The sequence below is a fragment of the Trachurus japonicus genome, chromosome 7, assembly GCF_045865225.1.
Source record: "Trachurus japonicus isolate A0001 chromosome 7, Traja_1.0".
Classification (NCBI taxonomy): Eukaryota; Metazoa; Chordata; class Actinopteri; order Carangiformes; family Carangidae; genus Trachurus; species Trachurus japonicus.
The window spans coordinates 4,360,119-4,372,643 of NC_140913.1; the positions used below are offsets into that span (position 1 = coordinate 4,360,119).

Sequence of the window (12,525 nt, forward strand, 5' to 3'; positions counted from 1 at the left end):
AATTCAGTGATGCATCTGACCCTCTCTCATCCATTATCTCTCATCTTCCATTTAATCACATTTTCTCCCTTTAATTTTAAAGGAGTCTGTGTTAGTGAACCATTAGAAGTAATTGTCCGCAAGGAATTCTTCATCGACCTCAGACTACCCTACTCTGCTGTCCGCGGAGAGCATCTGGAAATTAAGGCAATCCTCCATAACTACAGCCCTGAACCAGTCACTGTAAGTTTGTAGCACTCTGCTCTGTTGTTTCACACCAGAGTCAATGGATAGAAAAAAGGCAAAAACAACAGCAAAAATTTGACTAACTGTTTCACCAGTCTACAGTATGTAATCGCTGCCCACATGCAGCTGGACCAATGTCACACAACATTTACAGTGCATCTTCTCCTTCTCAAGTTTAAATTGATTCTTTGGCAGAAAATTAAAGCTAAGCTAAAACTGATGGCTATGGTCCTTATTAGTTGTTTAAAGGTAAGGTTAATATTTTAATGGACAATGACAAATACTACCTGATATTATAAGTGGTAATAGTCATCACTACCCTGTGGTTCACTTGCGTCATCATCTTTGATCAACATATCCCATTGTCTTCAAGGTGCGTGTGGAACTACTTGAGGAGGAGCATGTGTGCAGCTCAGCTTCAAACCGTTCAAAGTATCATCAGGAGGTCAAAGTTTACGGGGGTTCGTCCCGATCTGTACCCTTCATCATTATTCCCATGAAGGAAGGAATATTCAACATTGAGGTCAAAGCAGTTGTTAAAGACTCATCACTCCATGATGGAGTCCGTAAGCAACTGCGGGTCGTGGTAAGAGAAATATCCATTGTGGGTTATTATTCTGATACCCACTGACTCCTGTTGCAGTAAAATGTTTAATCTGCTAAAAAAAGTGGTCAGTATAAGCATAACAGCATGTATCAGCTCTGTAACTTTATGACATGAATATATCTGTGACTTCTTTTAGCCAGTTTTTGTTTGGACTGAATGAAAGTTTGTCAGTTACCATTTGCATGAACACCAAATCAAGCCATATTCAACATCTCTCAACTCCCGATTAAATGGCAAAACAAGTTTTCTGATCTGAAGCCACTGCCATTACAATCCACAGTTGAAAAATATAGCTGTTGAAAAAAATTGTGTGTGTGTGTGTGTGTGTGTGTGTGTGTGTGTGCGCGCGCACGTAATACAGTATTTTCTGAGGGTATAAACTTAAAAGCTGTTATTTCTAATCTTTGTCCTGTTCTTCCAGCCTGAAGGTGTACTGATTAAATCTACAACATTTCTAACTCTGGACCCCGTCAAATATGGTACAAGTGAGTGTGCCAATTATACAGCTACACTGTAACCTACTTTAAAGGACAATTCCAGGCGAATTCAACTCCGAGAAGTTTATTTACTTCAAGCAAGCCGACATGTTTGTAAAAGTCGATCTAATTCAAAGTCTCCTGGAGTCTCGCGCGAGCCCGAAGTTGCAGTGCTGGTGTATTCAGGCGCAGTCGGAGCTACCGCTTGTGTCATAAACACAGGAATATCAACTCTTGACTTGCTTCAAGTCTACATTTTTTTCCACAGACAGCGTCAGGTGGCTACTCAAACATGCGCCGAGAAGTTTTTTTTTACTTGACGCAAGTAAAGAGTTGATATTCCTGTGTTTATGACACAAACGGTAGCTTTCCGACTGCACCTGAACACACCGAGCACGGCAACTGGGTCTCGCGCGAGACTCTGGGAGACTTTGAATTAGATCTAGTTTTACAAACATGTCGGCTTGCTTGAAGTAAATAAACTTCTCGGTGCATGTTTGAGTCTCCATCTGACGCTGTCTGTGGAAAAAAACTGCAGCTTTGAGGGCTGGAAACAGCCTAAACAGTGGAACTTACATCCACTCCCATTCATTGCTGCCGTGGCGATGCGCGGACAGACACAACTACCGCAAAACAGGAGCGATTAAACTGAAAATCTTCAGATTCATTCTTTTAGACCTAAAATGATATGAAAATACACCCCTGAGTTGAATTCGCCTGGAATTGTCCTTTAATTTAGTCCTATTTTGTTTTTGTCCCTTGACTTGTTCCCCACACTTGTTTCTCCCTTTAGATGGTAAACAAGGAGAAATTATCAACAGTGGAATTCAAAGGAAAGATTTGGTGCCAAACACACCTACGAGCAGACAGATATATGTGACAGGTGAGGTGTGATATGATATTATGTTGGGACATGCTGTGTGATAGTGCCTGGACAATGAATTCTGCATTGGTGTAGATTGATATTGCTCTGTTTATGTAGATAAATAATGGTCTCATTTCTGACATGATTATGAATGGAATGTTGTTGTTTTTTTTTTGTGCATGCAGGGAGGAAACAAATTGGTGCAGTGGTGGAAGATGTCATTAGTGGGCAATCGATGGGTAATATGATCTACCAGCCGTCAGGGTCTGGAGACGAGAACATGATCCACGTGACCATGCCTGTCATTGCGACCTTGTATTTGGACAAAACTAACCAATGGGAAACTGTGGGTTTTCAAAAACGGGATGAAGCCCTCAAGCACATCCGTTATGGTAGGTTCACAAAGATGTATTTGTTCACGTAGTCATAAAATTTTGCCGATGCCTGTCTGTGTGTGATTGTAAAATCTCTTACCTGGCTGAAGTGCAAAACTCAAATCCGGCAGTGTGGTGGACAACATGCTACCCCTGCCCCACGGATCCAAGCTACAGCAAGGACTGAGAATAACTGAACTGAATGCAGCACACACATACACAGGCAACCGTTAGCAGAGGAAACAACAACTTAATTTTAGACCATGCTCAGAAGCTAATTGCTAAAATGATCTGGTACTGTAGGAACTGTATAATCACATATGATGTTATTATCATTATTGTATTCAATATATGTATTCAATAAGTTGCCAGAACACTAGGTGAAGGGCAGTAGATTTTGTGTACACTGTTACTGATTTCTGAATTCCTCACTTTCCTGACTTCTAATCACTGACTAATGGATACCTGTTAGTATTGATGGACATCATCAAAAGCAAACTCAGTGTAGACAGATGGAATTTCGAGGATCAGTGCTGCAGCAGCAAAAATGAAAATTGATATTGTAGCTGCAGCAGTTCAGAGAGGTAAGATTTTACAATAGGTGAGGTGATGCAAGAGGTCTAACAGCTCAGACCCGCTTGTTGGATTGTCACTGCAAGTGCCAAAAAGACAAAGACTAGCAAAAATGTGTGTCATCAGAAGAATTTGCATATGTCAAAAGAAAAGATTCATCAGCATTTCTTAAATTACCATGAGATGAATGTCAGTCAGACAAAGGCTGTTTTGTTCATGTTACCAGGCTATCAAAGGGAGCTTGACTACCGTAAAAGTGATGGATCTTTTGCTGCCTTTCCCCACCGTCAAAGTAGCACCTGGTGAGGCTTACAAACATCTATCAACTAGAACTATGTAAGGATGGCTGTATTTAATGAGCTAATGAAACTAAACATTTACACCTTCTGTCATAGGTTGACAGCTTATGTTGCCAAGGTGTTTGCTATGGCCAGCCCCGTGATGCGAGTGCAACAGGATGTGATCTGTCGTGCTGTCAAGTATGTGATTCTGATTGGACAACAACCTGATGGCACGTTTAGGGAGGATGGAACTGTGATTCATGGAGAGATGATGGTACCCTGATCAACATCAGTCTTAAAGCAGATATCATCGGCACGGCCGTTTCGGCTAATGCTGTGTTCAAGGCAGGCTTTTGAAACCGTAAGTTACAGCTTCAAGTCACAACTACGACTTGGTAGCGTTCCAGGTAACCCGTAGCTCGTGTTTTTACCGTCCTGTTGTCTGTGAAAGTTCCCTATAACGGCCACTCGTAACTTCCGACCCGTGAACTCGTACCAGATCGAACTGGTACGACTTCACAGGAAGGAAAAACATAAAGTACGAGTTTCCTTGAACGCACCATGAGTTAGCAGCCCCCGCCCTTGTCAGGCATCAATTGGTCCTCGTGCTACGTCACCACATTCACGCGCATCCCTTGGCTGCACACACAGCCCTTCATGCCGTTCTCTCCCCTCATTGGATAACACTTGTATCCCACAAGGAAAATTTTCTCCTCGGGTTACAGCAGAGCAGAGTGACGGAGAGACTCGTGTTTAGGCTGAAATACTTCATGTAAGTGATTGCTGACGGAAAATAGGACTATTTAGGACTTATATTAACAAAAACATTCCACTGATATCTGCTTTAAGCTAAATCATTAAAAATAAGATAATGGAGATTAAAATTACAACCTCATACACATTATTTATTTTATTTTTTGTTTGTGTGTGTGAACAGGGTGATGTACGTGGTGGCGCTGACGCAGATGCGTCCATGACGGCCTTCTGCCTGATTGCCTTGCAAGAGACACGCATACTATGTTCCAACACCGTTCATGTAAGTATCTCACCTACAATTTTACCTTTCACCTCAAAGGTTGGGCAAAGGTTTTGAGGCATTTGGTGGTGTATATAAACTTGAAATGGAAAAATCACTGCAATCACTGCTCTATATTCGTAAACTAGCGCAGGCGGGCTGATCTGCCCTGCGCTTCGCCTTCGCCTCGCCAACGGGGAGTGTCCAGGAGCAGTTTGCAATTTCCGTTCATTGCAAGGCGAAGCGCAATCCCGCATCCTTCCCTCCCACCAGCATAGAGGGCGGGGAGAAGGCGTGGAGTGGGTTTGACACGAGTCCGTTCTTCACCAATCAAATGAGCTCCTCTCCTCACCTTTAAATCCGCTGCAGGTGAAGCGCAAGTTTGGTGTTACCATGGAAGAGGGAGGCAGCAGTGAGACGGGAGGAAACTGATGTTCTGGTCCAGTCCAAGCTCGCAGTGTCCGAATATGGTCGCGCGAACAGACCTCACGGGCTGATGATGCAAAAGTAGTCTGGGAGGAGGTTACTGATGTTATCCAGGTTTGCTCTGACATATTGAGAGCTGTTGCCCAGTAAAAAAAAACCCCACACACCCAGGGCTGTCCCTGACCAAAATGGGGCCCTAAGCAAAAAAAATTTTGTCTGGCCCTCCTATAATCGTTTATAATACAAACTACAACCACTAATACTGGCAGTTTACCAGTTCTATACTTATACTAATATTAATTTAAAAAAAACTATTGCTATTGCTATCTATTATTACTATTATCATCATCATTATTATTATATAGGCTACAACTACAATCCTAATAAAACATACTAATTCAGTACCAAAGAGACTGATATTTCAAAATGTAGCTACATTCAAATGTAGTTCCTTCTGTCAACCAAAGTATCAAATACACTCATTTCTATCAATATTTATCTCTAATATCTCCTCCAAAGCTGCCTGTCGTAGATTAAATTCACCAACAGATCCTTGTGTGGAGATAAAATAGATTATAAAGTTCAGCCGAAAATACGACCAACAACTGATACATTTACCACTGGCTTTCAACAGAGGTGAATGCATATGCAGACAAAGGTGTTAACAAGACATTTAATAAATGGTAAGGGCCGCTGGAAAATGACTTTCATCTCCAGACCACAGTCCACATCTACTGGAGGCTAGCAGCATCTCTCCTCCTACCAGCAGCTGTGCTGAGCATGGAGGATTAGTGCTTATGCCACAAAGTTTTACATTTTTACTAGTGCTGGCATTAACACCATTAGCAGCGTTAACGGACATTATTACACGGCTCTATTGAATGCTGCTCTCTGATTGGTCCAGCGCTGCGTTCTGCGGTCTGTTATTTCTGTATAACGGACCGTCGTCAAGTATAACAGACCGTTGCTAGGGACAGCGCTCTGATCAGCGCAGCAGAGAAAAGAGAAACTATGCAGGATATTTACCTTGTGTTTCATTTTTATCGTCATTAAACAGCTTCAAACTAATAGCGATGTTAGATAAATGACTTGTAACTTGTTACAAGGAGAGTGGAGGCTCCTTCCACATCGCTGCTGGAAACCAGACCTGCTGATCAGAGCCTCTGACCCGGTGTCACAGCTCTCCTCCTCTCGTTTCGGTCGGACCGCGACTCCGCGGCTCCGCGACACAAACGCACCCCGTAAACAGTAAAGTTAATCTCTTGTTTATGACAGATACGACTACACACAATACACACATTTTAACACGTGTATGGTAATCTATCGATCCACTGATTGATTATCAAAGGCTTCACATGCACGAACGGGAGGAGGCTCGGCAAAACAGCGGAAGTGACCGGTCTTGCAGATTCGCTAAATTATGCAATTTTAAATCAATGAAAGTCGTATTTTGATCAGAATTATGTTTCAAATTAATTATTTCACTCGTAAACCGTGTAATAAGCGGGATAATGTATAGTTGGTCGGTTGTTATGGAGAAATAAACCCCGACAGGTTGTATGGAACGCGTCGGGGTTCCATACAACCTGTCGGGGTTTATTTCTCCATAACAACCTCCGAACTATACATTATCCCTTACTTAACGGCGGTTAATACGGCCCAGCAGCACTAACTTCTACAAATACCCACCTTCGAGAGAAGCACGAGTTTCCTCTTGTTTTGCTTTTTTCCCCTCTTGCTCGCGCCTGAGTCGTAGGTTCTTTTCGAAGCCATGATCACGTCTTCACCTGCAGCTGCTTGACAAGTGCCTGCAGCGCATCTGACCAGTGCTTGGTCAGATCGACGCGTGACGGCGCGTGCGGTGTCAGATTACAAAAAAAGGGTCTCTTCTCTCTCTTCTCCTGCCTCGCGCTGCTGATCTAGTGCATACGCGCATCCTTTGTGCAAAGCGGGGCCCCTATTGGATCGCGGGGCCCTACGCACTGTGCGTGATCTGCGTGTAGGCAGGGGCGGCCCTGCACACACCCCTTTTCCATTAATAAAGACACTCATATTTAGTAACCTATATTTAAACCCGTGTGCACAGATCACAACATAAACAAACAGCTGTGCGTAACGGAGGCATCACGGAGCGTCTCTCTTTTTCTTTTTTCTTTAGAATTTACCTGAGATGGAGATGTGAATATCTGCTCACTATGATGCCAGGCTGATTGTGGTTTGCTGTGAGATGATAGTTTATTTGTTTTCAGTTTTATTTGTTATGGTCGCGTGACGATGCGGCTGCTCGCCCGCTAATAAATCAATAAGTAAATAAATAAATATAGCGAATCATCGCAAAGGCACAGTGTGTAGTGTCAACACAGCAGCGACATGCAGTCATCACTGTCCTGCTCTTGGGACATCCACGGCTGCTTTTTAGTCCCAGTCCCTCCCTGGTTTCATCTGTGTTAATTCAGTCAGGCTGAGTTTCCATTACCCATGCCGACAGCCTTTGATCTGTCATCAGTGTGACGGGACAATCGATATAGATAAACGTGTATGTGCTGATTCAAATAGTTACAATAAATAGGGGTTATTGTGATTATTAATTGCATTTAAATGTGCCTGGAACTGTGGAAATCTGCCTGTGAGGTCTTGGTGACGTGTCTGCACTGCGAGCTGGGCAGTCAAATTGCCACTGCGCTGGCTGCGCTTCGCCTTGCACTGAGAGTAGACCAGGTTGGAGCTGGCGAGCTTTCAGCGCACTCTCGGCACGGTCTATTGGCAACAAATTGTCACTGCACCAAGCTGAATCTGTCGACACCTCCCCCTGCTGCGCGGCCACACCCATCTCGGTGCACAGTCTGCCAATTTACCAAATCCGCTGCGCACGTTGTTGCACTGGAGGAAATTACCACTGCGCCGGCTGCGTCAGGGCTCGCCTCGCTGCGCCCCCCTGAGTTGCGCCAGGAATATAGAGCCCTAGATGTTTTATTGAGAGCGAACAACATAGAGATAGTTACTTTACTTTATTTGTTTATTTGGGTGGGACAGTGCACATTAATGAACATATAAATGCATGTAAATGTGCCAGATTACAGCAGAAATGCTAATTTCCATCCGGAGTCCCAAAACATAAAAACAGTACAGTGACAATAAACATAGTAATATAAACGACATAATAATGCAGACAACAAGGACATAAGACGACCATAACAAAATAAAACATTGACATTTTGACAACACTTCCATGGGTAGGGGGACCATAAGAGTTTCTGAGCGATAAAGTGCAAAAGTGCAAAAGTGCTGGGCCAAAGTGACAAGTGCTAAAGTGCAGGAGTGCATAGGTACCAAGTTGTATTGCACGGCACATCAGATTAAAGTGCCAGATTCAAGAACAGTTTCTTTCCCACAGCCATTATCACTCTGAACTCACACATGCACTGACGCACACAGACACACCCCGGACTATAACCTCAACATATATTGCAATATACCCAACTACCTCAATGTACTGTGCAATATACATAACTCACTGTGCAATATATACTGTGCATATAATTTATTTTTATACTATTGAAGTGTTTTTATATTGTATTTTTATGGTATTGCTTGTTTTGCACTGAAGGGGGGCTCTAATTTCGTTATACCGTGAGTATAATGACAAATAAAGGCATTCTGATTCTGATTCTGTATTGCACTATGCCCGTACACACAGTTGCACAAGCAGGAGTGTGTAGATATTGCAAGAGATGTAATACATAATAATTATAATTATGCAAGTACTAATAGAACCAAAAATTACGTACACAAAAAAAAACATTGTGTACAATTAACTGAAAAATAAAAACTCAAGTGGTGCCCCTGCAGTTGTTATATGTAAGTTACAGGTGGTTACATGTCTTTTGCTTGTAGCCATGCTTTTAGTTATCCCTTGAACATGGTAAAAGTTCTGCTCTCTCTAATTGTGACTGCCAGTTTGTTTCAGGTTTGTCCACCTTTTATAGATAAAACATTCTGGCCAAAAGTGGTTCTTGTGTGGGTGTGGAATGTTTGGAGCAGCTGACAGATGAATTTCCTTCGGGATTAATAAAGTATAGTGTGAAGTGATTGTGTAAATGTAGGAATGCACAGAAATATTGCTTGTCACTGTTGGAAATTACAGTGATAATTCGTATTACTCTCAGTTATGTTCAAAATACATTGATGCCTTTGAAACACGTAATTAAACTTGACAAACAATTAGAAATATTTGGAGAGGGAGATGTTTTAGGGATCGGACGCACAAACACGTCAAGGCTCCATCTAATGATGATAATAATCTGATATAAAATCGGAAAAAACTTTTATTCCATTAATGCACAGCTGATATGCGATGCAAAGTGTGTTGCTACACGTTGCTACACGCTCGGTGGACACACTTCACCCTGCGCAGCAGCGCAGTCGGCACCGGTTTGGATGGAGCTGTGACAGACGGCTGGTGCTTCTGTAACAATATAACCTGCCTATATAACTTCATGTGTTGATACAACCATGCTCCTCTACAGCTGAGGCTGTGAAGAACCTCCTCCTCCCGTGGCTGCTGTAGTTCTGTAGTTCTGTTTTATGTTTTATTTTTATTTTTTATGTTTCATATCGAACTATTCTGGCTTTATTTCTTAAATGGTTCTTTAAACAAAGGATACTTAATCCACTATCTGTTACTTCCCCCCACGCCTTTGATTTACCTGTCCCAGTCACACCACTACTAACAGAAAAAATTCTGGACTCCTCTTCACCCAAAATGACTTTGATGGTGCTCATGGTCTCCTTATATGGTGTTATTCATGGGCGGAGATCTATGCTAATTGCTGATCACCGGGGGCATGCTGTTAATTTACGATGGGTCATGATCTTACACACGTAGACTTTTATGTGAAAATCTACACACAGATTTACTAACGTTTCATGAATGAGACCCAGTGAGCGTGTCAACTTGACTCTTGCACGAGACTTTGTATTAGAGCTACTGTATGTTTACAAACGTGTCCACTTTCTTGAAGTAAACAAACCCCTCGGTGTATGTTTGAATAGCCATCTGATGTTGTATGTGAAAAAAATGGTGGTTTTGTGGGATGTAAACAGCCTAAGATCGAGCCGGTCCCATTATACGCTGCTGTGGCGATGCAGGGACAGACAGAACTACTGCGTAACAGGAGCAATTAAAAAGAAAATCTTCAGATTCATTCTTTTAGACCTAAAATATTAGGAGGCAATAGTCCCAGGTTAAATTTTCCTGGAATTGTCCTTTAGGTGTGTTAGTGGTATTGTGAAATAAAAACTATATTGTAAAAAAAAAAGTGACCACTTTTCTCAAGTTCTATAGTGTTGCTTGGAATTCTGTCGGTAAACTAATTTAGCCAGTGTGAACTTGTGATTGTTGATGTGTTTATGTTTGCATTGGAATCCCTTCTCTCTACCTGTTTCACTGATTCTTCCGTCATTTTCATCTTCCCCTCTCCAGAGTCTGCAAGGCAGTATCAACAAAGCAGTAACCTACCTGGAGAAGCGTTTACCCCAACTCAACAATCCATATGCTGTTGCCATAGCATCATATGCCCTGGCCAATGAAGACAAATTCAACAAAGAGATCCTCTACCGGTTTGTTACCCCAGGTACCGTTGAACAATAGTATATTTTTTAAGTATATTTTTTAACAGGACGGGGGGAGGGGGGAGCTGACACATAGGATGGGCCGCTCAATAATAATAATAATAATAATAATAATAATAATAATAATTAACAATAACAACAACACAGGATTCAAACCGGGGCCACCTAAAGTGAGGACTATAGCCTCAACACATGGGGGGTTCCAGGGTGCCATTCCGAAGGGCCGCCACTCCGAACGTTTACTTTAATTTGTCGGAATGCCGACCCTTAATTATTTATGGGAAAAGGGTGCCATTCCGAACCTGAAAAAATCTTGAATGGTTTACGGCACGGAGTGAACAAGCCTAATTGCGGTGGTAGCGTAGTGGTCAGAGCATCTGCTTTTAACGCGGTGGATCAGGGTTCGACTCCCGGGGGAGATACATATTAACTGCGATTTTATTGGCCTCTACCTAACCTTTTTACTAAACTTAACCAACTCCTTTCTACATTGCCTAAACCTAACCAAAGCACAGAGCAAGGACATTTATTTTCAGCAGGAGTGCCGCGGCTGCATCAGACCATGGATGTAATGCATCAGACTCGCACCTGGGTGAAACTTTGGAGGCGGAGGGGGAGGGGGAGGGGGAGGGGCCGGTCGGGCGCTGTCCCCGCGGCGCGTCGTGTCAAGCCGGGCAGGAAGTCAAACCACGAGAGAATCCGGTCAATTTTCAAAATAAAACACATTCGGAACGGTGGCCCCTCGGGAAGTTCGAAATGACAGACCTTCGGGAATTTGGGCGCATGGCGTCTGTCCGACTACCCATTTCTCCGACCGTACATTTCTTTATTTTTGCGTCCATTAGTCCGACCTCCCACTTCTCCGACTTAAGTAGCCCTAACCCTTAACCTTACCCTAAACCTAACCTTAACACTGTAGAATGAGTAGTCGGAGAAATGAGCCGTCGGACTTTTGGGCAGTCGGACTGATGTATGCTCCCCCGGGAATTTTCGGACTGGCAGACCGTCGGAATGGCGGTCCTTCGGAATGGCGGTCGCCCCCCCCACATGGGGCGGGTGCTCTACCAACTGAGCTAACACCGCCCCTGTTGCACAATAGTATTTGATAGATGTCCAGAGGGTAAAATAATACACATCCACTTTATGATTTTTAGAAGATATAAGATATAAAGATGTTTTTAAGCATTTCAACTGCAAAATGTCCAAGTCAGTAGTATCAATATGTTAGTCAACTAACTTACAAATAAACTGGCAAGAAACTTAGGCCCAATCCCATTTCTCTTTTTTACCCCTACCCCTTGCCCCCCGCCCCTTGAAACGGAGCTACGAGGGGTAGGGGTAGAAAGTCAACCACTCCGAATTGGGACACCCCTTCAACAGTCACATACGTCATCACGTAGTCTCATTGGCTTTTACGTAAGCTGATGCGGCGAGCTTTTGCCAGAAATCAAATAGCCGTGTACCATATAACTTAATAAAATAAGATAAAACTTAATGCAGACTGATCGGTTCATTCTAAAACATTTATTTACTGATGTAAATGTGGTGATTTCTGTACGTACAGAGCCCAGAGGCAGCTGCCTGCTCCTCTGTCTGATACATGAAGCTTCACTTTTCATCCAAATAACTAATGCTACTGCCACAATTGTCACATTTCATCAATTAGACCAACATTTAAATGCTAAAAAGAATTTAACATGCTGGTGGTAAACCTCTAAAAACCCGCGGATAAGTTAATTAACGACCGCCTTCTCTCCCGGCGGGACCGGGACGAGGACGTAATTTGGCCGGCGGAGCAGCGCTGCAGACCGGCTGCTGCCTCTGTGAGGAGCCGCTCCTCCTGGAGCTTCACTTCTCCCAAAAATCGTCGGAGCAAACTTCTAACCCGCCGTCATTTGGGTAAACTAACCGCATATTTGGGACCTAAACAGTTACTTTACTCGCAAGAAAAAATATTAAAACTTAAGAAAGTGACGTAATAACAGCGCTACAGCAAGAAATAAAACAGCTTTTCGTTTTACAGCCACCGCTGCCGGCTGCCGCAAGATGCAT

General features: G+C 43.0%; 1 protein-coding gene across 1 annotated transcript in view; it reads left to right on the forward strand.

The window, feature by feature from the left end:
* LOC146984034 (complement C3-like) overlaps positions 1 to 12,525 on the forward strand; it is a 46,155-nt gene that overhangs the window by 21,184 nt on the left and 12,446 nt on the right. Inside the window, exons 20-28 of the mRNA XM_085780844.1 lie at positions 83 to 222; positions 599 to 811; positions 1,254 to 1,317; positions 2,102 to 2,191; positions 2,359 to 2,565; positions 3,347 to 3,422; positions 3,516 to 3,675; positions 4,339 to 4,437; positions 10,325 to 10,475. Of these exons, the coding sequence (XP_085636970.1) occupies positions 83 to 222; positions 599 to 811; positions 1,254 to 1,317; positions 2,102 to 2,191; positions 2,359 to 2,565; positions 3,347 to 3,422; positions 3,516 to 3,675; positions 4,339 to 4,437; positions 10,325 to 10,475 (1,200 nt within the window). The remainder of the gene's footprint in view (positions 1 to 82; positions 223 to 598; positions 812 to 1,253; positions 1,318 to 2,101; positions 2,192 to 2,358; positions 2,566 to 3,346; positions 3,423 to 3,515; positions 3,676 to 4,338; positions 4,438 to 10,324; positions 10,476 to 12,525) is intronic.